General features: G+C 39.4%; 1 protein-coding gene across 1 annotated transcript; it reads left to right on the top strand.

Annotated features, from left to right (window-relative positions):
* The first annotated feature begins 12,944 nt into the window (after nt 1-12,944).
* Nucleotides 12,945-14,729, top strand: LOC137906024 (lipid droplet assembly factor 1-like). The gene is made up of 4 exons (XM_068750316.1): nt 12,945-13,034; nt 13,500-13,668; nt 13,751-13,890; nt 13,998-14,729. The coding sequence occupies exons 1-4, from the start codon at nt 12,945-12,947 to the stop codon at nt 14,049-14,051; spliced, it is 453 nt and encodes a 150-aa protein (XP_068606417.1). The 3' UTR covers nt 14,052-14,729.
* The last annotated feature ends 3 nt before the right edge of the window (nt 14,730-14,732 follow it).

Raw genomic sequence — 14,732 nt, 5'->3', positions numbered from 1 at the left:
CACAGCTGATAAAGTCGTACCCTCCAAACTCTTGTTCGATGCTCAAACAGCAGATGTCTGGCAAGACATCAAAACCTTTGCCTAGAGGTGTAAAAATCTCAAACCATCAGATTATTTGAACTTCTGTGTTATTAGCATATGTTTGTGTCAAATTACTGAACTGTTGTTGTGAAGGTGACAATATTTATTTATTTATTTATTTATTCATTGCCTAGATCGGATGAAGTCGTTAGCAAAAGGTGGTCAAAATAAGAATTTCAGGAAGAAGTGAGAAATACTGAGCGAAATCTTAAAACGTTCAAGCTTAGAGGACGAGTGAAGAACGAATACGTAAAACCCCGTTATTTGTGGGTATTGTAAAAGTAACTTTCGAACACCTCAGCAATATCATTGGTGATTGCATATGAGTTAATGTACAAAAGAAATATTACTACTCTGTGTTAAATTCTAAAATAAAAGTGAATTGTAAATGTTGCTTTATTTGTACAGATTGTAAACCTTGGTTTATTCTTATTCTTTCATTTTCTCATGAAACATCCCTTCAAACAGAGTAAACCTAAACTATTAGTCAACGCAGTCGTGTACTCAGGCGCCATGCTCATTTGTTTCCTCCCACTTGTCAAATTTCATCTGTCAATAATTATTCCACAAGTGTCCTTTTTCCTTCACGTGATTACCTTGAAGTCCGTTGCACACCATGTGCATACTCTGAGCGTATCGCACCGTGATTCCTTGTCAGAGTATTGATCCATGCTTTTAGGGACCTTGAGTTGGTGCCGTTTAATGCAAAGCATTATGTGATGGAGCCGAGGGGTCAATAACCAGTAATCACTCACCAACCTCTTTGACTCCATCTATTAAAGTTACGCTCAGCAGGATGTTTCACCTTATTTAGTGGAAAAACCACTAAAATATGTCCTTGAATTGTGACTGGTGCATCTTAATGATCAGAATGCAGTGATCACAGAAATGATTGAGGCTTCAGCCTGAAGAACTCAGTGCAACAATATTAATTTAGCCAGTTAACCCCATCCTCTGTTTTGGCCAACAAATGTGCAAGATCCAGCGCGCCTCATTTCAGGGAAAGCGACGGGCATGCTGGGAAACCAAAGCAACGAGGATGATTGGAGGGAGGGAGGTGGGGGGCTCAAAAGTGAGTCACATGCAGGTGTTGCTTCTTCTCCCACGTGAGGCACTTAGGAGCAGGAGAGAGGGTGTGTGTGTGTGTGTGTGTGAGGAGGAGGAGGCGATGTCGTGAAATTGTCCAATTATGAGGAAAAAAAAGCCAGCAGCTTTATATTCTCCAGCTAGATATTAAAAAGATAAGCATAAATCAATCAGAGGTTAAATTATATTGTCTCTCTTACGCATCCCGCTCTGCTCACATTTCTCTCCATCTCTCTCTTCTGCATAATTCTACAGTGTGTGTGTGTGTGTGTACTTAACGTCCGTGTTAGACAGAAAGAAGTTTTAAAGTATTTGTGCCATAGGACCTGTCATGTATGAAATCAAATTATGTATTTATATTCAATCATGATTAATATACAGCACATTATTATAATGTTATATACATGAATGTACAACTGACGCTTCTGCCATCTTTGTTGGTATTTTTCTGATTGTGATTTTCTACACAATAACATTTTTTGAGCAGTCTTTTACCTTTTCTTCATTCTCCAGTGTTTTAAAACGGTTTTGGTTTGATCGTACTGGAGTGTTTATAGGCTTGCTTAACTCAGTTCTCTCCTAATGAATGTACCGACTGTACTAAGAGTATGTTATTCCTGTGGTGTGGGGGAAATGTGCAGAAAAGTGTTGGCTGCCATTGATATTTTTGACTAAAGTAATAAAGTATCTCTGAGGATTCGGACGAGACGCTGATGAGGATCATTTGTGTCTCTTTTCTTCGTGTTACACGACACAGTCACAGTCGGGCCTAATTAAGAGAACACGGTAAATACGGCGAGGCAAGTGACTCTTGTCAGATATATTTATTTTATTTATCCGTTGGACTGGGGCCACATATAATGAATATAAATTGAAATAATTATGCATAATATGAAGATATACCGGTACATGAAAACGCATTTTCATTCCCAGTCTTTGCGTAGGTGATGTTTAGCACAAATATACACATTACATAAAGCAAGAACCATAAAATTCCACTCTCAATCATAATGCCATGAGACATCTGGTAACTATGGCAACCTTCAGGTTGCTTAATTACTTAGAAATAACTGCAATTCAGCACCTTCTGAGCATCTAACGTTTAATTTAAATGGCCATCTGAACTGAGATAACCTAAACTTTATCATCCCCGTGGGGAAACTCTTTCGCCGTGTGCGACCCATCCCTGAGGAGCCACAAACTGGGGTTCCCTCCCTTGCCTCCTGATAAGTGGACGATCGTTCTTACCACCTAAGATGCAAACATCCCAATGCGATGTGGAACTTTGCCACCCTTTTTACACAGAGATCAGCCAATAGCGCCACAATGAAGCCCCTTCCCCTGGAGGACACCTCCCTGTTAAAACGGCTGATCTCCTTCCAACCTAGAAGGCAAGGAGCTCCCAGGTTTTGCGCCGTCGCTCTAGTTTGAAGACATTTTCATCTGATTTTCTTCTCCTTTGTGTTTGCTGATAATTTCTACCATCTGATGTTCATACCTCCTGGTTTTTACTCACACAGATTATATGTTGTTAAAACATCACACCCCTAGTGTTGCTCCCTGTTTATGCACCGTTACATCTGCCATTTCAAATTACAGCGACCCTCCATTTCCACCTGTTTAGCATCCATACAGGAAGCAATAAAGACGTAACGGTCTCACCTTAAACAGGCAATGCAAAAGAGAACTGTAACCTCTGGCTGAAATCATTGTACTATTGATCAAAATGATACTAAAATGATCAAAATCAATCTGTGGGAAAAGTAGAAACTGTGTCAGAAACTTTTTAAATATGAAGAATTCCAGACTCAAGTGTGTGGGTCGCAGAAATTATCGTTTGATAACTTTTTGACAAGGACAATGATAAGGTTGTATATAAATTATTGGCATTTTATCCATAGATAGAATTTTGAGATTATGAGTCTATAATATATTACATCACTTTGCAGGTTTTAGCATAAAGTGAACCTGCTATAAGGTTTGGCGGTTCTGTGCCAATGAATACATAGTAGGCGGTTGATTTCAGACAATAATAGCATCATCATTCACAGATTACTAAGATTAAACCTTAAAAATGATCACCGTTTTATAAATGCACCAGTAAAACAATAATTTTACTAATTCTCTAGCTCAACAACTTTGAATTCCCTTTAAAATTAACACCACACCGACAGAGTGATGAACTATATGACTTTTGCCAAATCACTGGTTATTATGAGGAAACAGCCAATGTAAGTTTGGGGAAAAAAATGTTCCAGTCTCAAATAAAAGCCTTTATATCGATTATGATAAATCCACGTATCCCTCCCTTGACCAAATAACAATGTGATGTGTAAACATCTTGGACAGAATCTCTCCCTTGCTTCAAGACATTGCAAGACCAAAAGGCAACTGTTTTACGCAGCAATAAAAAAATGTAAGCTATACGCTTGAGGATATTTGAATTATCTCCAGACGCTCTGACTGTGAGTAATAGAAAGATGAATATCAATAGACGATCAGTGTCAGAGCTCTTACAACAGTATTGGCTGTCTCCCCTGGTGTACTGCCGTGTGGTCACACTGTGTGGGTAAGATAAGGCTTTGTACTATAGATACAGTGTGGCAAAAAGGGATTTGCTGTTCCCCAGCATCGGCTTATCTGTCACAACCAATGTGATAATCACAGCTCCATTATGTCGATGTCTGTCTGCACCCAATTTAAGTCATGCCTGCTGCTCTGACGTGGCTGACACATTATCCTCGTCAATATCAGAACAAGTAAGAAACGGAGCACAGTGTGCATGAAATCACTCGTACAAAGACGATGTTTTATTTTCCTGTCATCACCTCTGATTGGAGTTAAAGCAACGTGAGTTTCAGCTCAAACTCCCCCTGGATACATCTGCAGACACAGGCAGCCAATCGCCTGCGCTCATGTTCACAATCGACCAATCATCATCAGCCCACAGAGCTTGTGATAAGCCAATTAACACCTCTCACATACTGTTTGCAGAAAAAAAGAGGCAAAAACACTTCTGACAAGTATGACTCCTTGTTAACTGACTTTGTTGCATAAGTCAACGGCAATGAGTTAAAGGATCAGTGTCTGTTTCACCGGCACTGCCTGCTAGTGACTCTTTCAATAGATAGCGTCTCTATAGCAGAGGTCAACCGTACTGTAATATAAAGTAGGTCTCTGTGATAAATGTGCCATCAGCCCTGAACTGTCTCTCAGGCAAAGCAACAGGGGAGACAATCAGAGGGAGAGAAACGGAGAAAAATGTGAGAATGAAGACAGAAAACTGGAAGGATACAAAATAAAAACTCTGTGTGTGTGTGTGTGTGTGTGTTGCAGCTGTGATAAAGATTGATGAGCATGTCTGCAGGTCTTGTGATTGGGACTGCTGGTGATTGTGAGTGTACATTATGTTTGAGCATACAAAAATATGTATTTATTTGTGTGCATTTTTTGAGTAAAACCGAGTGAAAAAACATCTCAGTCTCTGCAAGAAAATGTGTTTTTCTACAATAAGTTTGTGTTTTCAAGTATTGTTTTAGTACTACACTGTAATTATTGTATTATAAGATCTCTTTTCTCTCCCAGCCATTAAACTTCATGTTGTCTCTTATTAGCCACTTGCTAGCAATATGATTTAATAAAAACCAAATTGTAGCCTATCTGCACACCAACATAAATTGGTTTAATTGTATTTAAAGCATTAAATGTCAGACCCAGCACATCCAAATATTTCCTATAATGTCTTCACACTATCAGAGCTCTATTATTATCTTCTGGATTAATACGTATGATTATTAATAATCTCTGAATCATCGTTGTGATTCTTATCATATGTGGTGCAATGAAATAAGTATGTTTTATACTACTATATAACCAATTATCTTAGCTTTTAAAATAATCCTCTAGCTACCACTTCCACACAATGTATACATTGAAATAACATTTTTGCTCTTTGTTCACTTTTAAATGGTGAAGAAAAAGGAAAAATTCAGCAACATGTCAATAACAATAGCAACACACTGCAGTCAGGAAATTAATAATCTGCTGGCGGTGTCTATTGAAAGTTATTTGAACTTTTTTGTTTTTTCCAGCTTGTGCTGACATGTTGACCCCGGCTACATATGGTGCTCAGGATCAGCACCGGACAGCTCCATAGGCTACATATGGCGCTGTCCAGTGCTGATCCTGAAAGTGCCGTCTTTTCCGCGGCATTGACTCGGGGAATGTTCTTTATCTTGCCCACTTTGGTTGGTTTTTTTGGTTTCCGCATGTCCATGACAAGACAAGGTGGTGGCTTTTTGGTTTTGCTTTGATTTTGTATCGATTATCTTTGTTCCTGCGTGATGATTGCATTTGAATGGAACTTTTCCACATTATTAGATGTGTTCATTTATTCCCATCGCAAACTTTGGTTCATACTTATGATTTTTCTCAGTTACAGTATGTGTCTGTGTCTCTAACTTCTCCAGGCTCTCACAAATACATATTAATAACGTCTTCTTTACTGAACAATAATCGCTATCATCTTTGAGTGCTCAGACAGAAAAAAAGGAAACATTTAAACTGATAAAGAGAAGCGAAACAACAGCACTCTGTCTTGTGACTCAACTTTCTGTGAGAGAAACTGAACCACATTCAGTTTCACAGAAAGTCAGTGACAGATTCACATTTGGAAAATAGCACCTAAGCTTCTCTGTCTGCCTGGAAGTGCAGCTGAAGTTAAGACAATGTTTGACGCAACTATAGTTGAGGTGACGACTGAAGGCTGTTGTTTAAAGACTGTTCAGTGATGCTGTGAATTAAAGAGACAAATGAACCCACGGGGAGGACAGAGAAAGGCCCCAGGTTGGATTTGAACCCGGGGCTTTCTTGCTATGAGGGAACAGTCCTACCCAATGCACCACCCTGCTGCTCTCTTCTGTAGTTTAGCATAGCAATGTGTTTTCACTCCTTAAAAGTTTTATTCAAAATCACAGAACTTTATCTCAATTTATAGCGACAATTCCAAAGTCTCAGCTTTAACAAGTGCTTCTGAAAAACGTTTCACATTCAAAAAAAGATGATTATGACAGGCCAGTCAGTCAGAACAGTCAATAAATAAATAAATATTATCTACAACATACACATTCAGAATTATTAAAAGAAAACTACAAATATGTTCCAAATTGACTTCCCGTGTTTCGACCCTGCTTGATTCCTGGATTCTGTCTGTCTACCTGTCTATTGTGACCCGGTTGGTGACCTCTGGCTGACCTTTGGATCTGCCTCATCTCCTGCTCCTATCCTGATTTGTCTGCTGCTTTGGACTGACTGCCTGGTAAAGCGCAGTTTCGTTCTTCCTTCTACTGTCGTGCATTCGGGCACCCCATCAGTTGCATTTGGCCCCTACAATTACTATTCATTATTATTTGATTTTGAACATGCGCACATTCTGGGATGCGTCTTCTGTGAAGTTTCTTGCAGGATTACATCACACACAGCAATACAAATGTATTGATTGATTAATTACAAATAAGAAGTGCAAATTCTGAATCATGGAAAAGTTTCCTGTATTATTTGTACAATTACTGGAATATTGTGTCAAATTTTTACTTGAGTTAATTCTAACCTCGTTCTTCTTAACCGCGTACCAGTATAATATTTAATGTTTGTCAAACCAGCTGATTATTAACCATCTTCTACTGCTTTTCCGGGGCCAGATCACCAACGTGTCCTGGGTCTTCCCTGATGCCTCCTCTCAATGCTATGTTGCTTCACGCACTGACTGAAACATTGTTTCACAGCAGCACCTTTGGTACCTGAGGATGTGAGAATACTCCATTCTGATTGGCTGCAGGCTGTCCATAATTCCTGGTAACACACATCTACGAAGCAGCTGCAAGGAAACTGCTCACCATTGAAATGAGTACTTTTGACTCTGGGCACCTTGACATGAGAAATAAATTACATTTGGGGGGGGGGATCTGAATGTCAACCCTGAGTGTTCCTGAGTGCAGTCCTTCAAGGCCTCATCCTCTTCACGGGATGGAAACCAAACAAGCTGCAGGTCATCTGCACTGCTCTTCTAAACTTTTTAGGTCATCACATTACAGCAATCACCAGCCTTTCATTTATCTGAAGACACTGAATCAGGTTTTGTCCTTGAAATTGTCCCGTAACTCCTGATAATGGACTATTCTGCTTAGTTTCCGAAATGGAACTTATGGAATGACCGTTGCATATTTATCCATAAATATTTAATGTTTATAAGAAATAGCCTTTTATAATAATATAACAATAAAATAAAATATATAATATAAAAGCTCTGTCTTCCTCTCCTGACAACTGCGACGCTTCATCTAACACTTTCCTGTGAAAGAGAGATGATGTATCCATGCTAATCTCCTTTTCATCACGCCCCACCTTTCCGCCCGGCAGCTGCCTCATCTGAAGCTTTGAGTACTTACCTGTTTAATGTATTTCACCCTTTTGCAACCTCCTCTGCTTTCATCTAGCCAGCCACAACACCCTCGTGTTTGAGTATAGGCCTTAATTCGGGGTGGTTAGAGCATCAAAAAGGAATCTGCAAGTTCAAACGACCGCAGACACAAAGTGTCACCTGTGAAGTCGATGCTTGTGTGGGTTGCGTTTGTTGTGCATTGTACACGTGCAAGTTTGTTAACGTTTGCATTCAAAAGGTCCGTCCGGGAGAAGCTGGACACTGCAGTCTAATCGGAGGATATTCTGCCATGTGGTCAAAGATGCGGCGCTCCTTCCCCGCACAAAACGACACCGTTGCACAAATCCTACCCTTTAACACAATCGAGCGATGTTTAATGAGCAGGTCCAGGAGTTGACATTAAAACCGTGGATAGACAGGAGTCCGCCGTGCCCTTCTTCTCCAGGGACACATTGTGAAGTGATAGAAAATGTAGCGGATACAAAAGGATGGTCACAGGTTTAATGAGAGCGAGGCCCTCCTCTAGCCGCCCCATGTTGTGAATCCTATTCATCGTCTTCCTTTACTTTCCATCTCCTTCCTCTTCTCCCTCTTGTCCAAAGGTCGCCTCCAGGTCAGCCTCATATAAAGATGCAGCAAATAATGGATGAGGGTGCATCACTGTATTATCACCTTTTTTTTCTTCTCACGAGCGGTCACCAATCGTGCATCAGTTTTCAGCCGTCGCCCTTCATAATCATTGCTCAATCTGTGTATCAAAATGCAAAAACAAATGGCTGCAACAGCAATCTATCAAAATACATGAGCTGCATCAGTTTTCAGCCGTCGCCCTTCATAATCATTGCTCAATCTGTGTATCAAAATGCAAAAACAAATGGCTGCAACAGCAATCTATCAAAATACATGAGCTGCATAACTGATGAGGAGGAGAAACAATGCAACTTCTCTGATGTCGGGTGAACCCCCTGACACAGCTTTTAGAGAGCTCCGCACTACTTGGGTTTTTCAATGGCACCTCCATAAATTTGATGATGAAAATGTTGTTGTTTTTGACAGGCTGCAGTGGCAGATGTTGATTCATTATATTCTAACGAGTTGGGGAACCACGCTAATGAAAGATTGCAAATTCAGTCAGTGTTAATGTCAATTGACATTAACATTGTCAAAGAAGCAGATGAAACACCTAATGTTTGCTCTTGGGCTTTATCAAATGGTGACACAATATACTGGTAGAGGCAGATAGCAACAGCTTAAGCATGACACACATATGGCTGTGTGAAACACACATTTCCTTTTTCTTTAATTTTATTTTTTTGCCAAGAAATACTTCTCTATCAGCAAACTTAATTTAGTATTAGGATTGGAAACTAGATGAGAAATTACTGCCAGCATTATCAAAGTTCTCTAATTCTGTTGCATGCTGCTTATTTGAAGCAACACAAACAGCATCTTAGCATTAATATGTATGTGTCGGCAAATAACTGTTATTGATAGGTAGCAATATAGTGGAGTAATGATATCTGCTCTGTATTGTGAGCCTCTCTCTCTTGCTACCAGATCAAGACAGCGAGACTCAGAATACAACATAATATACATATATATAATATATATGTATATATTGTTCCTTGGCCACAGTTCAGGGTTCAATACCATTGTACCTCTGAAGCTCGTCACCAAGTATGACTGCGTGACAATACGCAGCTCCAACACTAACCTTAAATTTGACAGCATGACCATCATCGGCCTGATCACCAGAGGTGGTGAGATCAGAGCCCATCCCAGGACAACGTCTCATTTTGTATTGCAAAAGCATGGAGCTGATTTTTAGATTACATCAGTCATCAGTGAGGACCTGACTGGAGCTATGATGATGATGACGATGCTGGTGACTCCATAAAATGTATCTTTCTGTTTGTTCTACTTTGGAGATGCTGCTGCTGTTAGCGAGCTTTCAGAGGTTAATGAAGGGCTCTGACTCTGCCGCCCCCTGGAAAACACTCCGGGGAGCTCCCTTTGAACGTCTCCCTCTCCACAGTTGGATTGACAGGAACTGGAAACGGCCTGATTCATCTGGAAAATGACTGCCACTGATAATTATTTGGCATGAGGCAAACTCCATCGACACTTTGTAGGCCTGTGGCCAACTGTTGGTATAAAGGTCCCCTGCAGCTTCAGAGAGAGGTGAACCAAGTAAAGGATCAGATGCAGATGGGCGATAGAGACGTGCAGGCATTGAGTATGAAAAGTGAAATGGAGGAGGCATCAGATGCTCCTCTTTAATCTAGTTTTCTCAGAAAATACACGTGGTTTTGCCTGCAGTACATCAATAATGTAGGTGAGCATGCATGCAAGTAAGAGATGAACATGCATCAAGACCCTGGAACTACAGGAGATTTATGGTGGCTTTACGCCTCTACTCTCGCAGTGATTAGTTTTTACAATCCGCTCATGCAAATTACAATCTACTCAAAACCCATCAATCACAATCTGGATGCATCTATTGAGCGACTAGGCGCGTGGCAGCGCACACATCATACAGCCATTTATGTTTTCGGACACATACAGGATACACTAAGTTTTCATCTCAACTTGTTTATTTTACTCAGCAGGACAACAGATTTATATTTAACAAGTTTTATATTTCAGGATGTGTGCCATTAATCCTATAGTCAAAATGCATTTTTATTGATTTGGTTGATAGCAAAAATATTAATCTAGAAGATATTTAATTTGTGGCTTCAGATCAAAATGAATAAAACTATATGTGTGTAAAACTAAGTGTGTAAAATCATCATTTTAAAATGGTAACTCAAGACAGGGTTGTTGCACCTCTTGAAATGAGGCGTGACAACTACAACACATGTCCTCAGTGGTTCTGTGTTTCTTTCTGCAGCTTTTTCAGTTTCAATAGTGACAGACATTTTTTATTCTTTATTCTACCATTTATGCCATTTTGCCGTCCTTTGTGAGCGCCATCCCGGTGAATTTCAGTCAATTTTGGTCCAATGGAATTAAAAGGGAGTGAACATCATCATCATAAGAACACTGGAAGCATTATGATTGCTTTGAATACACAATATGTTTGGAATTAGGACACAAAACTGCACAATAATTTTTCAACCATGGGCCGTTTTTAGAAAGCGAGTATGGGAAGGACAAGTTGAAGTTTACAGAAAAATAGTAAATTAGTTTTGCCTATTTTTTTGGTTATTCCTTTGATGCACAAACTGCATGCAATAAGCCCACAAAGCTCGCTCCTCAAGGCTTGGTTCACTGGGTTCATCGTGTTTAGCAGTCTGGAGAAGTGTGTGCATTTTCCCCTCCTCGCTCTCACAAAATCATTACCCTCTACTCAATACAACAATATAGCGTGATTAATTAGATGGACCGACAGCTATAAAGCATCCAAATTCATTGTCATCACTGGTCCCACGGGTGTCTGTCTTTGGGGGTGGCTCTAAACCGGTCACATTTTTATTTACTAGCAAAGATGCTGCAGGTTTAATGGTATCCAAAACTCAGGAGGCTAAACTTAATTTGTAGGTGGTGGTGGCAAGACCGGCAATTCCTGCCTTTGATTGAGGAAACAATCAGTGGTGGTGGAGAAGTTGAGTTATTTAATATTCTGTTCAGTCTCCACCATCATGCAGAACTCTGGCTGCAGCCATATAATACAGAAAGTGTGGTCATTCCTTTTTAAGGAGCCATTTCACTGACAGCTGAAAGGTACCAGGATCCCCTCTCTTCTGGATCGCTGGAGAACTTCTGCTGCTGTGATTTCTCTTGTTATAAACCGGACACACCGGCTGCTCAACAATCACAGCACTGAACTATGCATTTTTAAGTTGTTTTGCATTATGGTTATTATTTATTGTTTGAGTTATTGTTAATTAATATTACATGTGCTGCGTGTGTGTGTGTGAATATGTCTTTACATATGTGTGTACAGTATATATATGTATTTATGTTTATGTATATGTGTGCATGTATATGTATATGTATATGTATATGTATTTGGCATTGTTTTATCATTTTATTCTTGGTTGTTTACGTGGTCGAAATAAATAAATAAATAAATAAATAAATCCTGTGCTGTGACTCCATAATTCATTCCAACAGGGGTAGATAATGTTTCTCCAATAAACTGAAATGCAGAAAAGTTACTGGCAATATATTAAAATTCTAAAATTTTAAATATAGTATGTGTAAACTTACTACATTTATATACTAAATAAATATAACATAATACAAATATGCAAAAAATAGCATGTTTTACCTTGCAAATGAATTATTTCATAATTAATGACCTATCAAATAAAGGTCATTGATGTTTATGGTGTGATCAGGCATAAACAAACTGATGGCAGAGGCACTTTGATGACAAGGAGTAATGTCAGAGAAGGAGAAAGGAGGAGGTGATACGGCTGCTTGAGTTGTGATACACCCAAGAAGCAGATTATTACTACTGCTAAGGATAATAATAATAATTTACAATCATTTCATACAATTTTGTCTTGGTATTGCAAGCATTACCCATTAATTTAGAATTAAACATCTTGTAGTTTCCCCTATCCCATAATGATTAAGAATCTCGATCCAAATGATGATCCAGATTATAGCCAAAATATGATGGATTAGTCCTTGGGCTCTGCTAATAATTGTTGATAGTATTTTTAGTATTGAAGTCAGCAGACAAATAAGCATCAACATCAGCAAAAGCATTAATAAGATGCTTATTATTAACACAGTTTGCCCCGTCAACACTGGAGGCCATGGTTCAGGTTAAAAACCTGGAATTAACCAGCATTACTTGCACTGAATCCATATTTCTGCAGCTATTGAACTATGTAACTATGAAAGTAACTATTAGACTGTTCCCCCATAAATGAGCTAGTTTGTCTTTTCCAGGCTCACATTTATTGCCCATTTACTTTATTTATGGAGCCCCATATAGTTTATTATTAGAGGACACTATTTGGTATCTTATTCTCTAACTAGTGAGAAAATAATAATGAAACACAATGGCCAGTAGATGGCAGCACGGCCCGACTTATAGTGCATCTGTCGCGAGAAATCCTGGAGAGGAAGAAAGAGGAGGAGGAGGAAGAAAAAGTAGTGGGCGTGGTTTCAAAAAAAGAATTTGTTTCCACTGTTTGGTGTCGCTCGGTTCGCTTCACGTTGGGCTGACGTCTTCCTGGACCTGGTTTTGCTACGTTAATAAGGTTTGTCCTCATAAACTTTATTACATGTTTGAAGATATTATTATTATTATGATTATATGACATCTCTCTGTTCTTTATCCTCTGCCACTGTTCAATGAATCCCATCTAAACTCATCATGCAGATGCAGCCGAGCAGCGTGGCAGACCTCCAGCAGCTGTGGGGAAGCTGGAGCACCAGGATGAGCAGCTTCTCTGAAGACCCCGATGTAACGTGCATATCCTCTATTCAGGAAATTACATCAGGACGTTATCAGCTCAGTCCCCCCTTTTAAATACAGCAATAAATCTTCCTCCCTCGGTCCACACTAATTAAAACTCTAAAAGTATTTGCTTGTAAGATTTCCCAAGAATTACTCGACAGATCTTGGCCACGGAGGAGTTCATTAATTTCTGGATTGGATTTGAATGCTGATTTGCTTTTTTTCTCTCTCTTTAACATTGAAAGGATCTTTATTTTTATTTTTATGTAACATTTTCACAATGTCATGAAAAGACTCGGCGCTGCCGACCAATATTCAGTTGAAGAAGATTCATAGTCAACGAATCAGATTTCATGAATCTATAGATTGCTGGAAGTTATTTCGGTGAAACTTCTGACCTCCAAACCCCCCCGACACTGAGTGCGGCATCATGTCTCTCTCTCTCTCTCTCTCTCTCTCGCTCTTCCACAGGTATCGAAGCTGATGAAGACGAGAACAGGGCAGTACCTCATCGGCCACCCTCTCCTCGCTGTGACGGCTGTGACGTTCAGCGTCGTGGCTGCGCTACCCGTTGGACTTTTCCTCACTTTTGCTCTCGTGACCATTATCATGTCTGCAGTAGGTTTTTGTGTCTTTGAGGGTAGGTGTACTGTAATCGTGTCATCATGACATCCTCTGATACGAAACTTTGCAGCTTCAAACCTGTTAATACTGTTTTTCAGGATTCCTGCTGTTCGTCGGAGCGTTTGTTTTGCTTTGCGCGCTCGTCGGCCTCGCCCTCTTCTCTCTTGTGGTTTCACTGACCTTCCGTGTGCTTTACGTCACCGTCTCCAAGATCCTCAGTTACCCACATCTGGCTCAGGTAATGTGGAAGAGGTTTATTGTAGGTTGTCATTCACATATTCATATCAAAATCATTTCTTTTACTGTTTGTATTAAGGCTCTTCTCTTCTCTTTTACTCCTATCAGGAAAGTAAAAACCAGGGGGAGGAGAGCGAAACGTCGAAGCTGAAGGAAATGTAGTGGCTGCTTGCTGATTGTCTTTTGTTTACCAAGTTTGATGTGGGAAAGTATAAATACTAGACAGGAAACCCAAGGGGATTCTATTCTCGGTACTATATCATGGCTTGAGATGGGTTGTGAAATCTTTATATGCGATGAAGTAATAATTAACACGGTGTAACTAAAGTTTAGTTTAGTTACTAAACCCTAACTGCTTTATAAGTCAGCGACTGAAAGTATATGTTCATGTAGCGCAGTCTAAATGTATAGAACATGCAACAGTGCGTCATTTCCTTTATGTATTTTGTTTATTAACTATGGATTCAGGTTTTCAGGCTGTTCGTGTCCAACCAAATGCACTTCTACACGTTACATGTTGTACAGTGTACATCTTTAATGCAGCTTAATGTTTTATCTGTGTTCTTTTTAGCTCATTTTCTGGTTTAAAGGTATTATGTTACATGGAATATATATTTGCTGTATATTTTCTTTCATGACCTTCATTATTCCTCTTTTCTTTCCATCACCACAGACAAAGCAAGGTGATGTAAGAATTGTTTTCCATCCGTCTCTGTTACATTAACCCAAAAACACCATCGCGTTCGACAAAAATTAGTGAATGCATTTTCTTTAAGGTAAAACAAATTGTAAGCATTATTTTTTTCATAATTTCTGTATTAAATAAATTCAACTGGACTTGTG

The sequence above is a fragment of the Brachionichthys hirsutus genome, chromosome 16 (genome assembly GCF_040956055.1).
Source record: "Brachionichthys hirsutus isolate HB-005 chromosome 16, CSIRO-AGI_Bhir_v1, whole genome shotgun sequence".
NCBI lineage: Eukaryota > Metazoa > Chordata > Actinopteri > Lophiiformes > Brachionichthyidae > Brachionichthys > Brachionichthys hirsutus.
The sequence above is the reverse complement of the archived record's forward strand: the minus strand, read 5'-3'. Positions and strand labels throughout refer to the sequence as shown.